Source organism: Macaca fascicularis, chromosome 19 (genome assembly GCF_037993035.2).
Source record: "Macaca fascicularis isolate 582-1 chromosome 19, T2T-MFA8v1.1".
NCBI classification, from domain to species: domain Eukaryota; kingdom Metazoa; phylum Chordata; class Mammalia; order Primates; family Cercopithecidae; genus Macaca; species Macaca fascicularis.
The window spans coordinates 6,566,515-6,591,442 of NC_088393.1; the positions used below are offsets into that span (position 1 = coordinate 6,566,515).

Below are 24,928 nucleotides of genomic sequence, written 5' to 3' on the forward strand. Positions count from 1 at the left end.
CAGGGCGGGAGTGAGAAGGAGACCCCAAGAACCCAGGCGGCGGGAGCGAGAAACCAGAGCACCGGGGCCCCAAGAACGCAGGCGGCGCGGGGAGGAGTCTGCAGGGCGGGAGTTTCTCGGTCACCCTGCGGGGCGGGAACCCGGCCGCAGCAGTCCCAGCCCCGCCCATCCATCCCAGTCCCACCCCCCGAGTTAGCCCGGTGCCGCCAGGGGGCGCTGTGGGAGCGCGGAGCCGTCGGGGAGGAGCCCGTGTGGGTTTGGGTTCCCCGGCCCGCGAGCTTTAGTGCCAGGAGGGGGCGCCGGCGGGAGCTAGGAGCGAGAAATCCCCTGCAGGGCTCTGAGGCCACACTGGGGGGACTTGCTGCTTGATGGGGGGCGCTGAGGACAGCGCGTGTTGTCATCCGTCTGAGGGGAAGACTGCGTCTCAGTTCCCTGGAAGAGCTTTATTGGGAGGGGGCTTCTTCAGCTTCTGGGGAAGGAGGACGTGGGACAAGATTGGAGGGGGACACCCCGATCCTCAGTGGGGTGGGGAGAGCTGTATGCGGGGGCCACAGCTGTTGGGGTGGGGGCCATGGGTCTTAGTTCGCCAGAAGGGATCGGGGGGCCGTCTTGGGGCTTCGGATTTAGGCAAGAGGAGCGGTCGGGGATCCCCGGAATGAGGATGGGAAACAGCTAGTTGGGGGGGCGCCACTCTGGGGGCTTCCCTTCAGGGGCTTTCTTAGTGAAGGGACTTCTTGGCACCTCGTTCTCCGGAAGGGGACATGGGACCGGTTGGGGAGGTCTGGCAGAGAGGTCAGATCCTCGATAGAATGTAGGGGGCGCCGAGGGCCACAGGCACTGGCGTCGGGACAGCTGCGACTCTTCGACACTTTCGGAGGGGGTGTCTTGGGGTCCCGGCTTTCCCAAAGGGGCGCCGTCGGGGTTCCCGGGGCCGGAGGAGAAAGCCGTCTAAAGGGGGCTCTGTGGTTGGTTCCCGCGCCTCTGCCACCTGCGCTCCTCCGGTCCCCCTCCGGCGGGGACGGGGAGGGCGGGGAGGGCCGGGGAAACCCGAGCCACCGCCCCCAGCCCCGCCCCCAGCCCCGCCCCCGGCCCCGCGCCGGCCGAGCCGTCCGCGGCGGGAGCGGCGGAGGCGGCGGGAGAGCGCGCCGTGGAGCCGCTCCGAGCGCCCAGGTCTCTCGCGCCGCCGCCCAGGAGCCCCGCGCTGGGCGCCGAGGCCGCTTGTGCCGTCCGTGCGCCCCCGCGCCCCGCGCCCTCCGAGCCACCGGCCGTCCAGGGCACCCACCCCCAGCCCCAGCCCCCGCCGGGCCGGGATGGCCGCAGCCCGCGGCTAAGCGAGCCCGGGGGGGCCCCATGGGCCGGCCCGCGCCGCACCCCGCCCGCGGCCGCCCCCTCCGGCCCGGGCCCCCCCGGGCACCGCGGGCCCAGGCGACCCGGATGGCGGTCGCGGCGGCAGGGGCAGGGGCTGGGGCCGGCGCGGCCGCCACTGACGGGTAGTCCGGCGCCCACAGCAGGTAAGCAAGGGGCAGGCGGGGCAGGTGGGGGGTAACGGGGTACGACGGGGACGACCCGCCCCATGGACGGGGCATGGAGGGTGCTGAGGACTCCGAATAGACCAGGGGATTCCCTCCTGCAGCAGAGCCAACGGGTATATGAGGGAGGGGTCAGGGGGCGACAGGTCAGCGCGTGGGGAGGGGCGGGCGTGTAGAGCTAGATCCTAAGCGGCTCTCCAAGCCCGAATCCGGCCGCGGTGTCCTTGTCCGACGGGACGGGCGCAACCCTGCCTCCTAAGACCTCCGAGTGTGCATCTGAGGAAGGCACAGTACCCTCCCCAGAATTCCCTCCTCAGCCTCTAGGAGGGCGAGACCCAGACACCCCTTTAGCCATGTGGTCTCCAAGGGGCCGCTGGGGGGCTTCCGGATCCCTCAGAGCCCGGGCGGGGGGCTGCCGTCGCGGCCCAGCTGCGCGAAGAAGTAAACATCTGTCAGTGGCGCGTTCCCTGCTCGCCGCCGCCGCCGCCGCCGGGGACACGGTGTCCTCCGGTGAGGGCCGGGCCCTCTGGTCTCCTGGAGCAGCCCGTTCAGCCACCAGAGGGCGTGAAACCCTTTGGAGTGTGGAGGGGGGGGTCTCTTAAGGGCAAAGCCTGGATTTGAAGTGGGGGGAGGCTGTGCCTGCCTTTCCTGCTTTTTATAAAAGGTGTCTCCTGCAGGGGCATAGCCCCGAATTGTCCCAGGAGGTGGTTTGTGGATTAGGAGTCATTAGGCCCAAGGGGGCTGCAGACAGATTGGTGGGGAGGGGGGTGTGCTGGAGAGAGAAATGGCTATCCCAGGGTGAATGCCACCACTGCCCCCTCCCCAGAACGCATCCGTCCTGCCCACAGGCCTGTGGTTACCTGCAGGGCTGGTCATTGGTCCAGATCTGCGGAGCGGGGCCAGGGGTTTAAGGCAGGGGGTTGCAGGAGGCCAGACCCCTGACTTTCCTCCCTCCTGCCTGTCTCCCCTGCCCTTTCCCTGTTCTCTACATCCTTGTCCCTGTTCCATGGCCCTCTTTGTCTGTCTCTGAGTGCCCCGGGCTGAGGAAGCCTGGCTGGGGTGTGAGCAGCCTCAGAGGATGTCAGTGTGAGGCAGAATCCCACCCACACTGCCAGCTTCTCCCACCCCCAGCTTCTTGCCTTGGGGCCCTTTGGACACCCCTCCCTCCTCCCTTCATCCTCAGACTCCCGAGGTTCACAGCTCCGAAGCCACTCCACCCCCAGGGAGCTGCAAAAAGCTTCTTCTAGGGGTGCAGGGAAGAAAATAAAACATTCCCCTCTTCAACTGGGTACTGCTCTGAAATTCCACCATCAGCACTGGCCCCCTCGGGTTTCAGGCCTCAGCTTTCAGGGAGCAAACAGAGGATACAGCTTTTAAGAGTCGAGCAGAAGGGACTCAAAAAGTTTGCAGCGGGGCATAACACAATCAAAAGATTGTTTTGACAAATGTGTGTTCGTGGCAACGGTGTGGTTGACTGGTGTCAGAGTTGTTGGGTGCTGTCCTTCAAGGGAGCCAGATTTAGACCCAGGGACACAGGGCTGGGGAAGCTCAGTGTGGGGATGGAGGGGTCTACCTCAGGGTAGGAGGGTCAGAGAGGACTTCCTGGAGGAGGGGCCTCAGAGGTGGGGCTGTGAAGGATGAATAGGAGTTTTCCAAGTGGGAAAAAAAGCATTCCAGGAGGCGGGAATTGTGCATGCAATGATCTGGAGGCATGGAATAGTCAAGGTGCCTTGGTGAGTGTGGGAGAGACTGTTCTAGAAGGTTGGCAGAGGAAGAACTGGGCTGGGGTACTCAAGGTTGCATCCCTGGAGGTAGGGGCTAAATACACAGATTGGAGAGGTGCAAGCTGTTAATGTATCTGGAGTCACTGGGCTGGGCTATCTTTGCTGGGGGGCTGTGGGTTTCTCAGCGATGCATCTCCCTGGTCCTTCAAGGTGAGGCAGAGGCTCTGGGGCCTCAAGGTGGAGGTGGTGGCTGGGGCTCGGGGTTGGAGATGACAGGAGGCTCCCAAACCAGCCTTGCACTTGCAGGGCTGATAATGGCCTTGAAGGAAGCCTGAATAGGGAGTGGACGTGAATGGAGCATGTCTGCAGGAAGGGTCTCTCAGAGATGATGATGGTGGAATGGAGGGGTCTCCCTGTCAGATCCAAATGAAATCAGGCTTTGGGCGAGCCCTGGAAGAAATCAGACAGCGGGCCCAGCTTGCAGCGTGGCCCCCACTTCCCAAGTGGGGACACTGAGGCCCAGAGAGAGGGCACTGTTTGTTCTTAAATAGCACAGTGTGTCCCAACCCAAGGCAAAATTTGAATTTGTGGAGATGGAAAAGATGATGGCTGGGTGCAGTGGCTCATGCCTGTAATCCCAACACTTTGGGAGGCCAAGGCAGGTGGATCCCTTGAGCCAAGGAGTTTCAGACTAACCTAGGCAACATAGCGAGACCCCATCTCTACCAAAAATACAAAAATTAGCCAGGTGTGGTGGCGTCCCCCTCTGGTCCCAGCTACTTGGGAAGCTGGAGTGGGAGGATTTCTTGAGCCCAGGAGGTCCAGGCTGCTGTGAGCTGAGATTGCGCCACTGCACTGCAGCCTGGGTGACAGCCTGGTTGACTCTGTCACCCTGTCTCAAAAGAAAAAAGACAAGATGATTGAGCTCACCTGTTTCCTGGGAAACTGAGGAGTGGTTCCCAGTCTCACCCAGTGTTAGGGTTTAACCTTCATCTGGGGTCTGTGCCTCAGTTTCCCTTTCCATCAGATGGCCAGCGTCTTGTGGTGTCCTGGCCGCTCCCGGAGGACCCATGCCGCTCAAGCCACCTGCTGGGCCCTGTGCCAGCTGCTTAGCCATGCCAGGCCTCATTAGGCTGATCCTGTCATCCCACCCCGGGGACCCCCCTCCTGCCAGCTCCAGATGCCTTCGAGGCCAGCCCTGGGGCAGCCTGGCCAGCCCCAAGAGCCTGGTGTGGTCAAGGTGGCAACTATATAGCCCAACCACAGAGGGCCAGGGCCAGAAACGGTGGGCCTAAGAAGCTGGCACACACACGCTCCCCAGCCTCCCTCCCCAGACGCAGCCAGGTGGCGGATGCAGGAAGAGAGAGCTCCAGGCGCCGGTGGGGGACTGCGGGACACTGACCCTGCAGGCCACAGGGCCCTCGTGACTTCCCACCTCATCTCCCTGTGCTGTCCCCTGGCTCCTGGAGCTCCAGCCACACTGGTCGTCTCGAACAGGCACGGTCCTGCCTCCGAGCCTTTATACGTGCAGCTCTCTGCCTGGAACACGCTTTCCAGATCTTCAATGTTGGCTTCTCTACTGTCATCCAGGTGTCAGCTCAAATGCTTCCTCCTCTGAGAAGCCCTCCTTGACTCCCCAGTCTAGAAGCAGCCTCTAGTCACTATGGCTTCATCCTGAGTTTTTTTGTTTTTTTTCCCAAGACAGGGTGTTGCACTGTCGCCCAGACTATAGTGGCGCAATCATAGCTCATTGCAACTTCTACCTCCTGGACTCAAGCGATCCTCTTGCGTCAGCTTCCCGAGTAGCTGGGACTACAGGTGCATGCCACCAAGCCCAGCTAATTTAAAATTTTTTTTTTGTAGAGACGGGGATCTCACTGTGTTGCCCAGGCTGGTCTCAAAATCCTGGGCTCAAGCGATCCTCCCGCCTCAGCCTCCCAAAGTGCTGGGATTCCAGGTATGAGGCACTTTGCGCCCAGCCCTATCCTGGTTTCTTGTTGTTGTTGTTTTCATGCTCTTGACATCTAATTACCTTGTTTATTTCATATTTATTATCTGCCTCCTTGACTGGATGGTGAATTTTTCGGGGAGGGGCCCAGGGTAGCCTTGGTTACCATCGAGTCCCTGGTCCCCAGCCAGGCCCTGGCACACAGTAGGCGTTCAATAAGTGTTTGTCAGGTTAATTCGTGTGCTGGAGGCAGAACCCAGCCTGGCACTCAGGACTTTCTGCCATTGGGGCCTTTTACTTGCTGGGTCTGCCCTCCTGTGTGTCTTTAAGAAAATCTCGTACCTCCCTGGGTCTCAGTGCCACTGTTCTCTCCAACAGCAGGGCCTAAGCCCCTCTCTCACCTCTCCTCTTGTTAACACAGGCCAGGAGGTTCCCAGGCAGTAGTTGCGGACTCTGGGAGAGAACAAGTTTGGAGTTGGATCCAGGTTCCAATCCCAGCTCAGACACTTAATACTTTTAATTAAAGACATTTTTTTTTTCTTTTGTAAAGACAGGGTCTCGCTATGTTGCCCAGGCTTGTGTTGAACTCCTGGCCTCAAGCCGTCCTCCCGCCTTGGCCTCCCAAAATGCTGTGATTATAGGCGTGAGCCACCACGACCGGCCTCAGCCACTTGCTTGCTGTGTGCCCTTGAACAAGCTACTTCTCTGCACCTCAGTTTCCCCACGTGGAAAACAGGGCTAGTAATAATAGCATGTTTTTCAGGGAATGTGGGAGAATTAAATGTAGGGAAAGACAGTCATCACAGTGTCTGCCTTTAAATAAATGGAATAGCCAACACTGCTGGGTGTTACTATTATTGGTGGTGTTATTGTTGTTGTCAGACAGGTCAGAAAGCACGTGGTTAAGAATATGGAGGTTATGGCCGGGCGCGGTGGCTCACGCCTGTAATCCCAGCACTTTGGGAGGCCGAGGTGGGAGGATCATGAGGTCAGGAGATCGAGACCGTCCTGGCCAACATGGTGAAACCCCGTCTCTACTAAAAACACAAAAATTAGCTGGACATGGTGGTGCGTGCCTGTAATCCCAGCTACTTGGGAGGCTGAGACAGGAGAATCGCTTGAACCCAGGAGGCTCAGGTTTCACTGAGCTGAGATCGCTCCACTGCACTCCAGCCTGGCAATAGAGCGAGACTCCATCTCAAAAAACAAACAAACAAAAAAGAAAAATAATATATAGGTTATCGGTGGGGTGTGGCGGCTCACACCTGTAATCCCAGCACTTTGGGAGGCTGAGGCAGGAGGATCACTTGAGGTCAGGAGTTCAAGACCAGCCTGGCCAACATGTTGAAACCCCATCTCTACTAAAAGTACAAAAAAATTAGCTGGGCCTGGTGGTGCGCCTGTAGTCCCAGCTACTCGAGAGGCTGAGGCAGGAGAATCGCTTGAACCTCAGAGGTGGAGGTTGCAGTGAGCCGAGATCGTGCCACTGCACTCCAAAGCGAGACTTTTGTCTTGGGAAAAAAAAAAAAAATAGAGGTTATGCAGCCATTGATTGGATAATAAAAGAAAAAAGAATGTGCAGGGAGGAGTGTTGGAAGTGAGCCTTTGAGGAATGAGTAGGAGTTTGCTGACCACCTGTGTTCAAATCCCAGTTCAACCGCTTAAGTTGTTTGAGCAAGTTACTTTACTTCTCTGGACTTCTGTTTTCCTGCCTACCAAATTGGGATAAAATAGTCCATACCTTGGTACAAGTTACTACATGTAAAGTGCTTTGAATGGCACTATAGTGTTGTTCATGAATGTTAGTTTCAATTATAATTATTATCATTATTATTATTAGAGACAGAGTCTCGCCCTGTCACCCAGGCTGGAGTGCATTGGAGCGATCTTGGCTCACCGCAACCTCCGTGATCAAGTGATTCTCCTGCCTCAGCTTCCCGAATAGCTGGGACTGGTGGAGTGCACCACCACACCTGGCTAGTTTTTTCTTTCTTTTTTTTTTTTTTTGTATTTTCAGTAGAGATGGAGTATCACCATGTTGGCCAGGCTGGTCTCGAACTCCTGGTCTCAAATGATCCTCCCGCCTTGACCTCCCAAAGTGCTGGGAATACAGGCATGAGCCACCACACCCGGCCCAGTTATTATTATTGTTATTATTATTTTTTATTTTTTTACTTTTTGAGACAGAGTCTCGCCCTGTTGCCCAGGCTGGAGTGCAGTGGCACAGTCTCGGCTCACTGCAAGCTCCGCCTCTTGGGTTCACGCCATTCTCCTGCCTCAGCCTCCCAAGTAGCTGGGACTACAGGCACCCACCACCATGCCTGGCTAATTTTTTTGTATTTTTAGTAGAGACGGGGTTTCACCGTGTTAGCCAGGATGGTCTTGATCTCCTGACCTTGTGATCCACCTGCCTCAGCCTCCCAAAGTGCTGGGATTACAGGCATGAGCCCCCACATCCGGCCCAGTTATTATTATTATTATTTTACCACTAGTATGATCCCAAAGGAGCCACCATACTCCTCCCTAGAAACCACTATTCCTGACCATCCAGCGCTCAGCTTCACATTGGCAAAGACAGACCCAGAGTCCCTCAAGACAAGCTCATGGGCTGGGACTTGATGTCCAGGGTAGCAGGGAGCCAGCGATAGTTCTAGCAGTTGGGCAGCACTCAGTTTCTGTGCTGGGGGAAGAAGAGGAGAGGCTGGACCTCTTCCCCTGGCACCACCCGACAAAAAGCCGCCCCCTAGGTTGGCCTCTGGCCCCTCAGACGCAGCATCGGAACCAGCTGTGCTCACCAGATGTTCCTGGTTTGCCCCCAGATGTGTGTCGCCAGCTTGCGGCTGTCCTGGCTGCCTCATCCCCCCATGGGGTGGGCCCAGGCCCTGGGGCCCTCTGAGGGAGGGGGCACATTTTTGTGGGCTGTGGAATTTGTTTTGTGTTTTGCAGAATCACTGAGTCTTGCCTCGAGAGGCCCAGACCCCTGGCCAAGTCTTGCCCCTCATGGGGCCTCAGCTTCCCTATCAGTGGAACCTCAGGGAACTTCCAGAGGCCATCTAGGAACAGGAGACCAGGAGGCTGCCCTAGGAACAGACCCAGCTGTGAGCCCTCAAGCTGTCAGCACTTGGGGAAAACAGAGGCACAGGGGCACAAGCACGTGTATGCCGCGGCGTTCACACACACAAGCACTTCCTCACTGGCATATGCTGGCTTCACAGCCTGGCATCCTCTGCCCGTGGGCAGTGGCAAGAGCCCAAGAGCCACTTGGTCAAGCTCTTCCAGGTCCTCCCTGGCTTTCCCACAGTGCTGGGTGGCACCCTTCATGCCCTATTGAAGATGGGAGGCCAGGCATGGTGGCTCACACCTGTAATCACAGCACTTTGGGAGGCAAAGATGGGAGGATCGCTTGAGACCGGGAGTTTGAGACCAGCCTGGGCAACATGGCGAGACTTTGTCTCTATTAAAAAAAAAAAACCTTTTTTTAATTCTAAAAAAAACAGATGGGGGCTGGGGACAATGGTTCACACCTATAATTCCAGTACTTCTGGGAGGCTGAGGTGGGTGGATCACCTGAGGTGAGGAGTTTGAGACCAGCCTGGCCACCATGGTGAAGTATAAAAGTTAGCCAGGCACGGTGGCACACACCTGTAGTCCCAGCTACTCGCGAGGCTGAGACAGGAGAATCGCTTGAACCCGGGAGCCAGAGGTTGCAGTGAACCGAGATTGCGCTACTGAATTCCAACCTGTGTGAGAGAGTGAGACTCCGTCTCAAAAGAAAAAATACAAAAATTAGCCAGGCGTGGTGACAGGCACCTGTAGTCCTAGCTACTTGGGAGGCTGAGGCAGGAGAATGGCTTGAACCTGGGAAGCAGAGGTTGCAGTGAACTGAGATAGCACCATTGCACTCCAGTCTGGGCAACAGAGCCAGACTCTGTCTCAAAAAAAAAAAAAAGGAGAAACTGAGTCACAGGAGGACCAGGAGTGAAGTGGAGAGGAAGGAGAAGTGTGTGCAGGGCAGCACCCACACAGGCAAAATTGTGCAGACTTGGGACCTGCAGCAAGCTCACGCCTCTGTAAACTGAATGCTCGAAGTCAGCCCCGTGCCCTGCAAACACTTAGCCCAAGATGTCCCTCTAGAAACTCCCATCCAGCAAAGACAGTCATGGGCACAGACACCATGCTCACAGGGCTAGGCAAGAGGAAGGGACCCGGGCCGGGCGCGGTGGCTCAAGCCTGTAATCCCAGCACTTTGGGAGGCCGAGACGGGTGGATCACGAGGTCAGGAGATCGAGACCATCCTGGCTAACACAGTGAAACCCCGTCTCTACTAAGAAATACAAAAAACTAGCCAGGCGAGGTGGCGGGCGCCTGTAATCCCAGCTACTCGGGAGGCTGAGGCAGGAGAATGGTGTGAACCCGGGAGGCGGAGCTTGCAGTGAGCTGAGATCCGGCCACTGTACTCCAGCCTGGGCGACAGAGCGAGACTCTGTCTCAAAAAAAAAAAAAAAAAAAAAGGAAGGGACCCATGGCTTGGGGGTGGCCGAGATGGGTAGCAGGGAAGGGTTTCTGGTGGAGGGGCTGTAGGAGCTAGGGCTTTCAGGGTAGAGTAGGAGTTTGCCAAATTAAGATAGACCTCAATTCCAGGCCTCCCCAAGATTAGAAGAGATGCCTACATGGAGAGAGGTCCTCCGTTTCTTCCTCTCTCAGGTGCCACTCTTTGAGACCGGGAGTTCTGTAGGACAGAGGCTTTTATCCCTGGGACTGGGTGTGCCCGGCAGGTGTCCCCTGGGAAGTTCGGTGCGAAGGGATGTGGGGGTGCCAGGGCGTTGGCTGTGCATAAAGATAATGAGCAACATTTCCTGGCATCACCAAGGAAGGTGCCAGAAACACACACCCTTGGGCCGGCTGTCTGTTGCTTGGATTGATTGGAAGGGCCTGTGTAGCTGTGCGACATTGAGCTGCTCATTGCTTCTCTCTGAGTCCATTTCCCTTCCTTCTCCAGCTCTAGGGATTGTGTGGCCTCCAGCTAGAAATGGAGGTCTGTCCTAGGTCCTTCTTGCTGCAGCTCACACCGCTACGGACCGCCCCCTCCACTGAGGAAGGAAGGAGGCTTCTCTCCCTCCAGGCAATGCAGGTTCTTCAAGATCTCTACCTTTTCTCCAGGACTGGGAAGGGACCTCTGGCCAGGCCCTGCACAGGCAGTGTTGACAGCACACGAGATCCCCACGGGGTGGACGTGGGCGGTGGTCAGGGCGGGGCCATTCCCTCCTGAGTCCCCCCGGCCTCCTCTGCTTCCCCTCCTCTCACTCTCCGCCCACTGTGTCTGTGCCCCCTGGAATGTTTGCAGCTGTGGGCGTTGGTGGCGTGTTCACCTGTGCACCCCTGCGTGTGTGAGTGTGTGGCCAGGAGGAGGGGTCTTGGGGACCTTGGCCAGAGCACAAATGACAATGGATGCTCTTGTACCTCCAAGTGTGTGTCTCTGTGAGACCAGCATACCACGTGTGAGTGGGGAAAACCTCAGTGTGTGTGAGTGGGATCATACTTGAGTGTGAGTGTGAAAACACCCTAGTGTGAGACTGTGGGATTGTTCAAGTGTGTGAGTGTGCAAACACCAGCACGTGGCTATAACGTTTCAGCACAAGTGTGAAAGCACCCAAGTGTGTGAGTGTGATTTTTTTCTTTTTTGAGACGAAGTCTTGGTCTGTCGCCCAGGCTGGAGTGCAGTGGCACGATCTTGGCTCACTGCAACCTCCACTCCTTGGGTTCAAGCAATTCTCCTGCCTCACTTACTCTCCCTAATAGCTGGGATTACAGGCATGCACTACCATACCTGGCTAATTTTTGCAGTTTTAGTAGAGACGGGGTTTCACCATATTGACCAGGCTGGTCTCGAATTTCTGACCTCCAGTGGTCCGCCTGCCTCAGCCTCCCAAAGTGCTGGGATTACAGGCGTGAGCTGCTGTGCCTGGCCAATGGTGTCTTTTAAAAATTTATTATTTTCTATTTTTGTAGAGATGGGGTCTTACTGTATTGTCCAGGCTGGTCTCGAACTGGGCTGAGGCGAATTCCCCGCCTCAGCCTCCCAAAGTGCTGGGATTATAGGCGTGAGCCACTGAGCCTGGCTGTTTCACCAGTATTTCTGCTAATGTCCTCTCTCTGTCCCAGGGCCCATCCAAGATCTCAGATGACATTTAGCGATCCCCTTTGGCCCCTCCAATCTGAGACTCCTCCTCCATCTGTCCTTGTCCTTCATGACCTTGACTCTTTTTGTCTGTTCTCTTCTCATCTTCTTTTATTTTTTTCCTTTTGCAATGGAGTCTCACTCTGTCGCCCAGGCTGGAGTGCAGTAGTGCAATCTCAGCTCACTGCAACCTCCGCCTCCCAGGTTCTAGTGATTCTCCTGCTTCAGCCTCCTGAGTAGCTGGGATGACAGGCATCTGCCACCACGCCCGGCTAATTTTTTTTTTTGTATTTTTAGTTGAGACGGGGTTTCACCATGTTGGTCAGGCTGGTCTCAAACTCCTAACCTCAAATGATCTGCCCGCCTCAGCCTCCCAAAGTGCTAGGATTAGAGATGTGAGCCACCATGCCCGGCCTTGTCTTTTCTTTTCTTTTCTGAGACAGGGTCTCCCTATATTGTGCAGGTTGGTCTCAAACTCCTGGCCTCAAGCCGTCCTCCTGCCTTGGCCTCCCAAAGCACTGGGATCAAAGGCATGAGCCACCTTGCCGGCCAGTGATAGTGTTTTGAATGGAGGTGGAAGCATCCAAGTGTGTAAGTGGGTCATGTTTGAGTGTGACTGTGAAAACGCCCTAGCGTGTGAGCGTGATGTATTCAAATGTGAGTGTGAGAACACACTAGGGCATTCACGTGGCGGTGTTCTGGTATGTGGGTGTGATTGTGTTAGAATATGTGAGCCTGGAAACATCTGAGTGTACATGGGATCATGTTTGGGTGTAAGTATGAAAATACTGGCTGGGTACAGCGGATCACACCTGTAATCCCAGTGCTTTGGGAGGCTGAAGCGGGAGGATTGCTCGAGGCCAAGAGTTTGAGACCTGCCTGAGCAACACAGTGAAACCCCGTTTCTACAAAAAAAAAAGAAAAAGAAAAAAAACTATATATATATATATATATATATATATATATATATATATATATATACACCCACCCACACACAAATATAGCTAGGCATGGTGGTGCACACCTGTGGTCCCAGCTACTTGGGAGGGTGAGGCAGGAGGATCACTTGAGCCCAGGACTCAGAGGTTGCAGTGAGCCGAGGTTGCACCACTGCACTCCAGCCTGGGCAACAGAGTAAGGTTCTGTCAAAGAAAGAAAGAGAGAGAGAGGGAAGGAGGGACGGAGGGAAGGAGGGAGGGAGGGAGGGAGGGAAGAAGGGAGGGAGGGAAAGACAGAGAGAGAGAGGAAGGAAGGAAGGAAGAGAAAGAAAGGAGGGAAGGGAGGGAGGGAGAGAGAGGGAGAAAAAGAAAGAGAAAGAAAGAAAAAGAAGGAAGGAAGGAAGAGACGGACGGAGGGAGAGAAAGAGAAAGGAAGGGAAGGGAGGGAGGGAGAGAGAGAAAAAGAAAAAGAGAAGGAAGGAAGGAAGGGAGAGAGAGAGAGGAAGGAAGGGAGGGAGAGAGAGAGAAAAAAAGAGAAGGAAGGAAGGGAGAGAGAGAGGAAGGAAGGGAGGGAGAGAGAGAGAGAAGAAAGAAAAAAAGAAAAAGAGAAGACAGGCAGGCAGGCAGGCAAGTGTGTGAGTGTCATCGTGGTCAAATGTGTGATTGTGTTTGAATGCGTGTGGAAAAATCCAAGTGTGTGTGAGTGTGAAAACACCCTGGGATGTGCGTGTAACCCTGTTTGAGTGTGGAAGTGTGAAAACAGTGAATGTGGGAGTGTTTTGTTTTCTTTCATTTCGAGATGGAGTCTCACTCTGTCACCCAGGCTGGAGTGCAGTGGCGTGATCTCAGCTCACCGCAGCCTCTGCCTCCCGGGTTCAAGCGATTCTCCTGCCTCAGCCTCCCGAGTAGCTGGGATTACAGGCGTGCACTGCCATGCTCGGCGCTAATTTTTTTTCTTTTTTGAGATGGAGCCTCGCTGTGTCGCCCAGGCTGGAGTGCAGTCGTGAGATCTTGGCTCACTGCAACCTCCACCTCCCAGGTTCAGGTGATTCTCCTGCATCAGCCTCCCGAGTAGCTGAGATTACAGGCACCCACCACCATGCCTGGCTAATTTTTGTATTTTTAGTAGAGACAGGGTTTCATCATGTTGGCCAGGCTGGTCTCGAACCCCTGACCTCAGGTGATCCACCCACCTCAGCCTCCCAAAGTGCTGGGATTACAGGTGTGAGCGACCGCACCCAGCCAAATATGGGAGCATCTGAACGTGCAAGTGTGCTCGAGTGAGAATACTTGAGCACGTGAGTGTGATTGTGTGTGCATGGGCAGTGTGTGTGTGTGGGAGTGTGTGTGCACGAGTATGAAAGAACCTGAGTGTGAGGACATGAGATGGCTTGGTGTGAATGAGTGAGATGTCTGGGTGTGAATGAGTGAGAAGACTGGGTGTGAATGAGTGAGATGGCTGGGTGTGAATGAGATGGTTGGGTGTGAATGAGTGAGAAGACTGGGTGTGAATGAGTGATGGCTGGGTGTGAATGAGTGAGAAGACTGGGTGTGAATGAATGAGAAGACTGGGTGTGAATGAGTGAGACGGCTGGATGTGAATGAGTGAGAAGGCTGGGTGTGAATGAGTGAGATGGCTGGGTGTGAATGAGTGAGAAGACTGGGTGTGAATGAGATGGTTGGGTGTGAATGAGTGAGAAGACTGGGTGTGAATGAGTGAGATGGCTGGGTGTGAATGAGTGAGATGGCTGGGTGTGAATGAGTGAGGACTGGATGTGAATGAGTGAGATGGCTGGATGTGAATGAGATGGTTGGGTGTGAATGAGTGAGATGGCTGGGTGTGAATGAGTGAGAAGACTGGGTGTGAATGAGTGATATGGCTGAGTGTGAATAAGATGGTTGGGTGTGAATGAGTGAGATGGCTGGGTGTGAATGAGATGGTTGGGTGTGAACGAGTGAGATGGCTGGGTGTGAATGAGTGAGAAGACTGTGTGTGAACGAGTGAGATGGCTGGGTGTGAATGAGTGAGAAGACTGGGTGTGAATGAGTGATATGGCTGAGTGTGAATAAGATGGTTGGGTGTGAATGAGTGAGATGGCTGGGTGTGAATGAGATGGTTGGGTGTGAATGAGTGAGATGGCTGGGTGTGAATGAGATGGTTGGGTGTGAACGAGTGAGATGGCTGGGTGTGAATGAGTGAGAAGACTGTGTGTGAACGAGTGAGATGGCTGGGTGTGAATGAGTGAGAAGACTGGGTGTGAATGAGTGAGATGGCTGGGTGTGAATGAGATGGTGGGCACACAAGTGTAAGCCTGCAGGTGTGCTGTGTGAGATGGGGGATCTCGCTATGTTGCCCAGGCTGGTCTCAAACTCCTGGGCTCTGGCAGCTGTGGGTGCTGGCAGCATGTTCACCTGTGTACTCCTGTGTGTGTGGCCAGGAGGAGGGGTCTCAGGGCGCAGATGATGACCTGGGCTAGATTGCAAATGACAGTGGGCACTCCTGTACCTACAAGTGTGTGTCTCTGTGCAGATGCACAGGTACAGATGCCTCCCCAGGCGAGGGCCTCTGGGACACAGGCACATGCATTGTGCACACCCAGCCCCCTCCCTGTGCCCTCCGCCACACCCACATCACCCCCAGCTGGTCGCGTCCGTGCCAGAGACAAACCAGTTAGGTGACCCCCGAGAACAGAGAGGCCCATTGTTCATGGCTGCTAATCAGCCCTGCCTGCTGGGCCCCCTCCGCCGATGGCCCCCCAATTTCCTGCCCTCCACCAGAGCTCTAGGTGGGGAGAGTCTGAAGCTCCAAGGCCTCCGGGGATCCTGTGACCAGGCCATGCTGGGGCTAGGCCCTTGGTAGAAACAGACCACCACAGCCCAAGGCTTGTTCTAGTCCAATGGGGAAACTGAGTCACACCACTCTAAGACTTGAATGTGTGGACAAGCAGGGTAGAGGGGGTCCAGAGAGGTCCAGGGCCCGGGTAGGTTTCCTGCCTGTCTCCCCCCTCCTACCACCAGCATTCAAATGCCGGCTCTATGACCTCGGACAGGTCACTTCCCAGCTCTGGGCCTGTTTCCCATTCATACAGTGGGGATAAGGGTATGACTTGCAGCCAGGCACAGTGGCTCGTGCCTGTAATCCCAGCACTTTGGGAGGCCAAGGCAGGAGGCTCGCTTGAGCCCAGGAGTTCAAGACCAGCCTGGGCAACACGATGAGACCTCATCTCTACAAAAAATTTAAAAATTGGCCGGCGTGGTGTCTCACGCCTGTCATCCCAGCACTTTGGGAGGCCGAGGCGGGTGGATCACCTGAGGTCAGGAGTTCGAGACCAACCTGACCAACATGGTGAAACCCCATCTCTACTAAAAATACAAAAAATTAGCCAGGCATGGTGGCGCATGCCTGTAATCCCAGCTACTCGGGAGGCTGAGGCAGGAGAATTGCTTGAACCCAGGAGGTGGAGGTTGCAGTGAGCTGAGATTGCACCATTGCACTCCAACCTGGGCAACAGAGTGAAACTGCATCTCAAACAACAACAACAACAACAACAACAAAAGAACACACACAAAGGAATGAAGGGGATGGGTTTGACATCTGACAAAATGCTGCTGCTGCCATCTGCTTCCACAAAACCTCAAGAATGGAATGTCCTGCCCATGGCCCACACACAAGGCCCTGCATGAGCTGCTCCATCCTTCCCAACCTCCCCTCCTCTCTCTCTTCCCCTGCTCACTCTGCTCAGACACACAGGCCTCCTCACTGTTCCTTAAACACGCCAGGTGTGGGCCTGCCCCAGGGCCTTTGCACAGGCAGTGCCTCTGCCTGGAACACCTGCCCCCAGATTTTCTTATGACTGACTTCTTATACTTGGGTCTTAGTGCATGCGTCACCTCCTCAGGGAGGGCCCCCCTGCCCACTCCCAGTGAATCTAGGCCCATTCATGACAGTCACCTTGTTTGTTATGCACTAACTGTATACTAAGCCCAGAGACTTCAACTGTGGTCTCTTTTTCATCCTCCCAATAAACCCATCCATCCATCCATTCACTCAGACATGAAACTCCGGACCCTCCAATTTAGAATCTGGGCCACCCAGTGCCTAGGGTTTTTTTTTGTTTGTTTGTTTGTTTTTTGTTTTTTTTTTTTGAGATGGTGTTTCACTCTGTCACCCAGGCTAGAGTACAGTGGTGGTGTAATCTCAGCTCACTGCAACCTCTGCTTCCCGGTTTCAAGTGATTCTCCTGCCTCAGCCTCCCAAGTAGCTGGGATTACAAGTGCATGCCACCTCACCCAGCTAATTTTTGTATTTGTAGTAGAGCTAGGGTTTCACCATATTGGCCAGGCTGGTCTTGAACACCTGACCTCAGGTGATCTGCCCTCCTCAGCCTCCCAAAGTGCTGGGATTACTACAGGCATGAGCCACCATACCTGGCCAGCCTAGCTTCTTTGTGTTCATTCATTCATTCATTCATCATTCAGCAAATGTCTATGAGCGCCTATTCTGTGCCACTGACCCAGCTGGGCTGGCCCTGGGGGAGAATCAACTTCCCCTGCAATTTCACTCTTATCAGATAGATCCCCAGGCTGGTCTAGGATTTGTTTAGATGCCCTCATGTTGGGGAGCTCATTCCTTACTAAGAATAACCACCACCAATACCAAAGAGTCTCAAGTACCAGCAATAGTGGTGAGGCAAGTTCTCGGGGTGACTACAGCATCTGCTCCCAAGCCCAGCCCATATGGTGTGTGCTGTGTCAAAGAACCTGCGTTCGAATCCCATGTCCTTTTCTAGCCCTTGGACAAGCCCCTACCCATTTTGTGCCTCGGTTTGCCTAGCTGTAAAATGGAGATAGTAATGCCTCTCTCGTGGGCTCAGCACCGGGCCTGTTACACAGCTGGTGCTTAATAAATGTGTCTTGTTACTTAAGGTCTGGTGTGCGTAGCTCCTGTGGTCCTCATCCATGGGGGTGAGCGGGGTAGAGAAAGGGCGGTTCGAGTTTCTGCGCATCAGGACACAGGGCGCAGTCCATGCAAATGAAATGCGAATCCCACGCAAATAAATCTATGCGCGGTGCAGGGCAGCGCGCAAAGCTGGAGGTACAAGGTGCATGCACGGCGGGGGGGGCACCTGGGGATCACGAGCCGAGCCCAGGCCCGGAGGCGCTGACCCACATCCAACCCGGCTTTCAGCGCTCGGTGTAAATGTTTACACCTGGCCGGCTGCCAGGCTCCTTGCCACCCCACACTAGGCAGCCGGGAGGGGGAATGTAAACTCGGGCTGGGGGCTGTGGGACGCTGGGGAGGAGCCCAGACAGCATCGGGTGTGGTGGGTGTGTACATGTGAGTTATTAAATGCTGACTACATGCAGTGAGAAGGATGCCACCAGGCACTCACAGCACCCAGTGCCCGAATGGGGAAAGCTCAGGGCATTGCTGGGGGCCCACTAGCGCCCCTGCACCAGCCAGAGGTTGAAGTGAATAGGGTAGGCAGTCATAGAAGGCTTCCCGGAGGAGGCGCCCTCCAAGCTGAGATTGCAAGGGGAGTGGGAGCTAGGTACAGTGGCTCATACCTGTAATCCCAGCTCTTTGGGAGGCCAAAGTGGGAGGATCACTTGAGCCCAGGAGTTTAAGACCAGGCTGGGCAACATTGTGAGACACCCCTCTCTATTAAACCAAAAAATAAAAAATAAAAAAAAAAATTAAAAATTAGCCAGGCATGGTGGCTCACGCCTGTAGTAGTCAATCCTAGCTACTAGGGAGGCTGAGGTGGAAGGATCGCTTGAGCCTAGGAGGTGGAGGCTGCAGTGAGCTGTGATCACACCACTGCATTCCAGCCTGGGTGACAGAGCAAGACCCTGTCTAAAAAAAAAAAATAATAGAAAGAGAGAGAAAAAGAGAGAGAGAGAGAAAGGAAAGAAGGAAGGGAGGAAGGGAGGAAGGGAGGGAGGAAGGAAGGAAGGAAGGAAGGAAGGAAGGAAGGAAGGAAGGAAGGAAAGGAAGGAAGGAAAGAAAGGAAAGGAAAAGAGGGAGGGAGGAAGGGAAAGAAAGAAAGAGAGGAAGTTGGGTGCGGTAGCTCACACCTGTAATCCCAGCACTTTGGGAGGCCAAGGTGGGCAGATTACTTGAGGTCAGGAGCTTGAGACCAGCATAGCTAACAGGGTGAAACCCGTCTCTATTAAAAATACGAAAATTGGCCGGGCGCGGTGGCTCACGCCTGTAATCCCAGCACTTTGGGAGGCCGAGACGGGCGGATCACGAGGTCAGGAGATCGAGACCATCCTGGCTAACACGGTGAAACCCCGTCTCTACTAAAAAATACAAAAAACTAGCCGGGCGAGGTGGCGGGCGCCTATAGTCCCAGCTACTCGGGAGGCTGAGGCAGGAGAATGGCGTGAACCTGGGGGGCGGAGCTTGCAGTGAGCTGAGATCCGGCCACTGCACTCCAGCCTGGGCGACAGAGCGAGACTCCGTCTCAAAAAAAAAAAAAAAAAAAACGAAAATTAGCCAGGTGTGGTGGCGGGCGCCTGTAATCCCAGCTACTGGGGAGGCTGAGGCGGGAGAATCACTTGAACCCGGGAGGCGGAGGTTGCAGTGAGCTGAGATCACACCACTGCACTCCAGCCTGGGCAACAGAGCGAGACTCCATCTCCAAAAGAAAAAGAGAAAATGAAAAAGAAAGGGGAGTGGCAGTGGGGAGGGAGGGAAGAAGTGTTCTCCAGGGAAAGACCTGTCTGTGCAAAAGCCCGGAGCTGGGACTCAATGTCCGGGGCAGCTCTGGTCCATTGCTAACTACTTCTGGGCCTGCTTATCCAACTGGATGGGAAACAGGCTCAGAGAGGGGCAGAGTCAATGGAGGACACCAGCGTGTAGGGAACAGTGTCAGCCCCGGATTCCTGCCTCCAGACGATCCTAACCACCACCCTCCCCGCGCCCTTGTCCTACAGTGCCACCTGCCGGGAATGACCTGTCCTCCTTTCACTCTTCCCCCTGGCTCCTCAGCTGCAGTCTCTCCGGCCTCCTCGCTGTTCCTGGGATACGCCACGCTCAGTCCAGACTCAGGGCCTTTGCACTGGCTGTGTCCCCTGCCTGTGATGTCATTCTTCTCTGCCTGGTCAACTCCTACCTTTGTTCAAGTCTGGACCCTGTCATCGGCTCCTCAGGAAGGCACTCCGGGACCCCCAGATGGGGGTGGTTCCCTGTGACTCCTGGCACGGAGCCCAACCCCTTCCTTGTTCAATGGTTCCTTGAGGGACCATTCCCATGTGATTATCGACCATTTGGCAGGCGTTGTTCAAAGTCAAAGGCCCCACACTGAGTCCTGGCCCAGCGCCCTGCGCCTGTTCGTTGCTGGAGGGACAGACAGGGGGCGTGCGGCGGACCATCCTGTGCCCGCAGGCTGAGGATGCAGCGCTGGAAGGCGGCGGCCTTGGCCTCAGTGCTCTGCAGCTCCGTGCTGTCCATCTGGATGTGTCGAGAGGGCCTGCTTCTCAGCCACCGCCTCGGACCCGCGCTGGTCCCACTGCGCCGCCTGCCTCGAACCCTGGACACCCGGATTGCCCGCCTGGCCCAGTGTAAGCTCCTCCTCTGTGTGGGGTCAGATACCCCCAACGTAAGGGGTAGAATTTCAGGCAGTGAAGTGGGAGGTGGCGGGGGTCATAAGTTTTTAAAAGATAGTGCCAGCCGGCCAGGCACAGTGGCTCACACCTGTAATCCCAGCACCGTGAGGCGGGCGGATCACTGAGGTCAGGAGTTCGAGACCAGCCTGACCAACATGGTGAAACCCCGTCTCTACTAAAAATACAAAAATTAGCTGGGCGTGGTGGTACGTGCCTGTAATCCCAGCTAGTCGGGAGGCTGAGGCAGGAGAACTGCTTGAACCCTGGAAGCGGAGGTTGCAGTGAGCCGAGATGGCGCCACTGCACTCCAGCCCGATGACGGAGTGAGACTCCGTCTCAAAAAAAAAAAAAAAAAAAAAAAAAAAGGATAGGGCCAGCAAGCCCCCCGTTGCAGGGAGGCAGGGACAGACATCCTAAAAGATTATTCAGGGCAAGGCATAGTGGCTCCTGCCTATAATCCCAGCACTTTGGGAGGCCGAGACAGGAGGATCTCTTGAGCCCAGGAGTTCATGACCAGCCCCAGCAATGTAGTGAGACCCCCATCTCTACAAAAAACTTTAGAAATTGGCCGGGCGCGGTGGCTGAAGCCTGTAATCCCAGCACTTTGGGAGGCCGAGACGGGCGGATCACGAGGTCAGGAGATCGAGAGACGATCCCGGCTAACACGGTGAAACCCCGTCTCTACTAAAAAATACAAAAAAATAGCCGGGCGAGGTGGCGGGCGCCTGTAGTCCCAGCTACTCGGGAGGCTGAGGCAGGAGAATGGCGTAAACCCGGGAGGCGGAGCTTGCAGTGAGCTGAGATCCGGCCACTGCACTCCAGCCTGGGTGACAGAGCAAGACTCCGTCTCAAAAAAAAACAAAAAAAACAAAAAAAAAACTTTAGAAATTAGCCAGGTGTGGTGGCGCATGCCTGTAGTTCCAGCTACTTGGGAGGCTGAGGTGGGAGGATCACTTGAGCCCACGAGTTCAAGGCTGCAGCGAGCTATGATTGCACCACTACACTCCAGCCTGAGCAACAGAGCACGACTCTGTCTCAAAACATTATAATAATAAATACATTTTCTAAAAAAAGATGGGGTGGAGGGAGGTTGCAAATTCCCCCAATGGCCTGGTGGAGCTAGGGTGACTTCTGGGAACTGGGGTCTTTCGGCTTAGCTGTCACAAGGAATTAGGCTCTGCCCTGAGGTCTTGTGGGGGCCAGATGGAGATTAGACCCGGGCATTCGCCCGGTTGGCCCCCGCGGCGCAGCGGTGGGGGGGCGGTGGGAGGAGTGAGAGGCTGGATCTGAGGTCCCAGTGATCTGCCCCAGGGGACAGGGACCAAGGGGAGGCGGGAGATGGAGCGGGAGCTGAAAACCAGAAGAGAGACCCAGAGATTTGGAGGGATGAGGGGGGGTGGAGAGAGAGAGGAGAGACAGGGCTGGGGGCACAGACACGGGCAAAAGCACTGCTATAGGGACACAGAAATGCCCACCCTGAGGGCAAGACCCTTGCCCAACTCCCCACCAATCCCTAATGCCTGCCCCACTGCAAGTGCCGTGCGGTGAGAGTGGTGCCTGGGCCCTGACCCCTGTGCCCACACACATGTCCATGCGTGCGCCTGTGTGGGCATCTGAGACACAGACACCGGCAGGGTGCGTGTGCAGTGCCTTTGGGTGTGGGCCATGAGTACGCCCGCGTGCACGTCTGCGCCCGCCCCTGCCAGCCCACACAATCCTCTTTTCTTGTCCTTACAATGCACAAGGGTGGCCTCCGGCACGAGCTCCACTTCTGTCCTCCCACCACTTCCCTCTCTGCAAGTGGCACGAAGTCCTTCCTAGGATGTTGGGACAGAGACCCGGGTGGGGCTCCAAAAGCCAGTGCTCCAGGACTTGAGGGGGGCAAAGCAGGAATGGAGGAATTTCAGGCACTGGGGAGGGTCAGGGCCCATGGACGGGTGCCTGCCTGCTCTACGGCAAAAAGGGAGCTGCCACTGAGTCCCCAAGTCCCCATGTTCTAGGCTCCATGGTGGAATTTCAGGCTGGGGACTTTGTGTTCTAGCCCCCCGTGCAAGCAGCCAGCCCTGTTGCAGAGAGGCAGGGACAGACATCCCAAAAGATTATTCATTGTTGCCGGGCGCGGTGGCTCACGCCTGTAATCCCAGCACTTTGGGAGGCCGAGGTGGGCGGATCACGAGGTCAGGAGATCAAGACCATCCTGGCTAACAGGGTGAAACCCCGTCTCTACTAAAACTACAAAAAAATTAGCCGGGCGCAGTGGCGGGCGCCTGTAGTCCCAGCTATTTGGGAGGCTGAGGCAGGAGAATGGCGTGAACCCGGGAGGTGGAGCTTGCAGTGAGCCGAGATCGCACTACTGCACTCCAGCCTGGGCGACAGAGCGAGATTCCGTGTCATTAAAAAAAAAAAAAAGATTATTCATTGTTGATAAGGAATTCAGATTTAGCCAGGCATCTGTATTGTATCTGGCAAGCCCACAAATGTCTGCTTCGATGCACCCCTCTAGGGTTGGGCGTGCCCCTAACTAACCCCCCAGCACAGTCCCGGCCACTCCAGTCCTGCTCCATGGCTTTAAGAACACGGACTAGGTTGCTCAGTCATCGGCCACTCCCCCGCACCGACTTCCCACCCTCTCAGCCCCAGCCAAGACAGAGATCATGCAAGCTTCATGGAACAGACAGGGCAACTGAGGCCTGAGGTTGCAAGTGGCGAAAGTGGCAGAGTCAGGCTCTGAGGCTGGGTCTGTCTTGTTTCTGAGACCCCCTGTGGGAACAGACATCTCCTCCCCTACCAAACCCCAGGAGACAGACAGCCCCTCCTTCCCCAGGGCCACCTAGAGGCTCATTCTTTTGACAGCCAGGTGCACCAGCCCTGGGGGCAGGTGGGGACTAAACTCAAGATTTCCTCTCCTAACCACAAGCATGACTGCCACCTGCTCTGGGGCTGGGAGTCCCCTGCCTTCTGGTCCGCCAGTAGCGCTGCCTGTCATTCCAGCGTCTGCACTTCTCTCCTGGGGCTTCGGAGTTTGGGGGTGGAGTCAGCGCTTGGGTAATAAATTTAGGCTGCCAGGCCCTGGGAATCGGTGACTTGGGCACCTCCTGGCGAGTGTGGGAGAAGGCGGCTGGACCTGGGCCAAACTTGGGTGAACGGTGAAGGCAGGAAGAATGTCCTTTAAGCCCGTCTCTCTCGGCCACCTGGTAATGATGTGACCTTGGGATGGTCCGTTTTGTCACCTGTCACATGGGGGTGGCCCTGACAGTAGCTGCTGTCACTCCATGGAGTGGGGGCCCCACACAGGCCTCGAATGCAGTAGGCTGCAGTACCTGCTGCTCCTCTGCATTCTGAGAAACCCACCCCGATTCGTTTCTTGGATAGGGAAACTGAGGCTCCACTGCACAGTGGGGCAGCGGGGATGGAGGGAGTCTGAAAAACCCGGGAACTCAGAGCAAACGTCAGGGCCTGAAGAAGGGGTTCTAGAGATAGAGACCTATGACAGCCTCACTAAAGAGGGATGGGGCATGGGAAGCAGCCCCCTCCCCGTGCTGCCCAGAGAGGGTGCACCAGTGTCCTGGGGCAGCCCAGCATAAGGGCGGGGTCCATATAGATTTGCGATGGAGGATGAGGAGAGTGGAGCAACAATGGGGTGAGAGAGGGGCCCAGAGGAGGTGAGTTAGACCCCGGTCAGCTTAGCTCAAGGTGAGACGGGCTGGAAAGCAGCCCAGAAAGAATGAACCAGGTTCTGGGCAGCCAATATAGGCTCAGGGTTCAGAAAGGGGTGCTGGACCAGCGTAGGGGTGTATGTACGTGCCCTCCAGTGCCGCCCAGAGAGGGTGCATGAGCAGCTCAGCAAGAGGGTGTGAAAATTTGGGATCTGGGAGATGAGAAGCCGTCCAGGTCTGGCGTCCCAGCAAGGGTCTTCGTTTGCAGAGGTACAGGGAGGGTATGGGGCTCCCTCCCATCCCTTGCACCCACTGACCCGCCTCCTTTCTCTTCCTCCCCTCGCAGACCGTGCACTGCTGCAGGGCGCCCCGGATGCGGTGGAGCTGCGCGAGCTGACACCCTGGGCTGGGCGACCCCCAGGTCCGCGCCGTCGGGCGGGGCCCCGGCGGCGGCGCGCGCGTGCGCGCTCTGGGGCGCGGCCGTGCGGGCTGCGCGAGCTGGAGGTGCGCGTGAGCGAGCTGGGCCTGGGCTACGCGTCCGACGAGACGGTGCTGTTCCGCTACTGCGCAGGCGCCTGCGAGGCCGCCGCGCGCGTCTACGACCTCGGGCTGCGACGCCTGCGCCAGCGGCGGCGCCTGCGGCGGGAGCGGGTGCGCGCGCAGCCCTGCTGCCGCCCGACGGCCTACGAGGACGAGGTGTCCTTCCTGGACGCGCACAGCCGCTACCACACGGTGCACGAGCTGTCGGCGCGCGAGTGCGCCTGCGTGTGACCCTACCTCACCCGGCCGGCGCGGCGGCCATTCTCCCCGCCCCGACGGCACCACCGGCCGGCCCCGCGACAGACTGCGCGTGCGTGGAGCACGCCGGCGCGGCCCCGGGACTCTCGCGATAACTGTACTGAGATAAAGTGTGGGAACTCGAACTGGCTCGTGATTCACCCTCGGCTAGGGGCTCGCGGGTGGCTCGCGTCGCTGTCTCCGCCGGGAAAGCGGGGACCAGTGGGGGGCCCAGCTGCAGGGTGGTGGGAAGATGCCGTTTGCTTTGGGGGACGGGTAGATGCAAAGTGGCTCCAGTTTATGGCAGACAAAAAGGAAAAATGGGGTGAATGGGGCTAGGTTGGCAGGGACCGTCTTTCCTGCCTCCCTACGGGTCCCTCTGCCCGTCCCGAGCGTGTCCCGGTCCGTACCTCTTTCCTGTGTGGGTTTCTGGGGAGGGGGAAGGGGAGCTACGCTCCGGATGAAGAGACCGAGGTCTAGGTGGACCCAGTTTCCCCAGCTTGTTCCCTGCCGCACCTCCCTTCCCCAGCTTATTCCCTTCCGCAGTGTGGGCTTCTGGGATGA

At 56.3% G+C, this 24,928-nt stretch overlaps 1 protein-coding gene across 2 annotated transcripts; it reads left to right on the forward strand.

Moving 5' to 3' along the window:
* Positions 1-1,102: 1,102 nt before the first annotated feature.
* On the forward strand, positions 1,103-24,510 carry NRTN (neurturin). Of its 2 annotated transcripts, none has more exons than XM_015440892.3 (3): positions 1,103-1,511; positions 19,315-19,886; positions 23,934-24,510. In XM_015440892.3, exons 2-3 carry the CDS (start codon positions 19,718-19,720, stop codon positions 24,356-24,358), a joined length of 594 nt encoding a protein of 197 aa, XP_015296378.3. In that variant the 5' UTR covers positions 1,103-1,511; positions 19,315-19,717; the 3' UTR covers positions 24,359-24,510. The 2 variants fall into 2 exon arrangements, with proteins under 2 accessions (XP_015296378.3, XP_015296377.3); XM_015440891.4 differs by having other exon boundaries at positions 1,399-1,511; positions 19,260-19,886.
* The last annotated feature ends 418 nt before the right edge of the window (positions 24,511-24,928 follow it).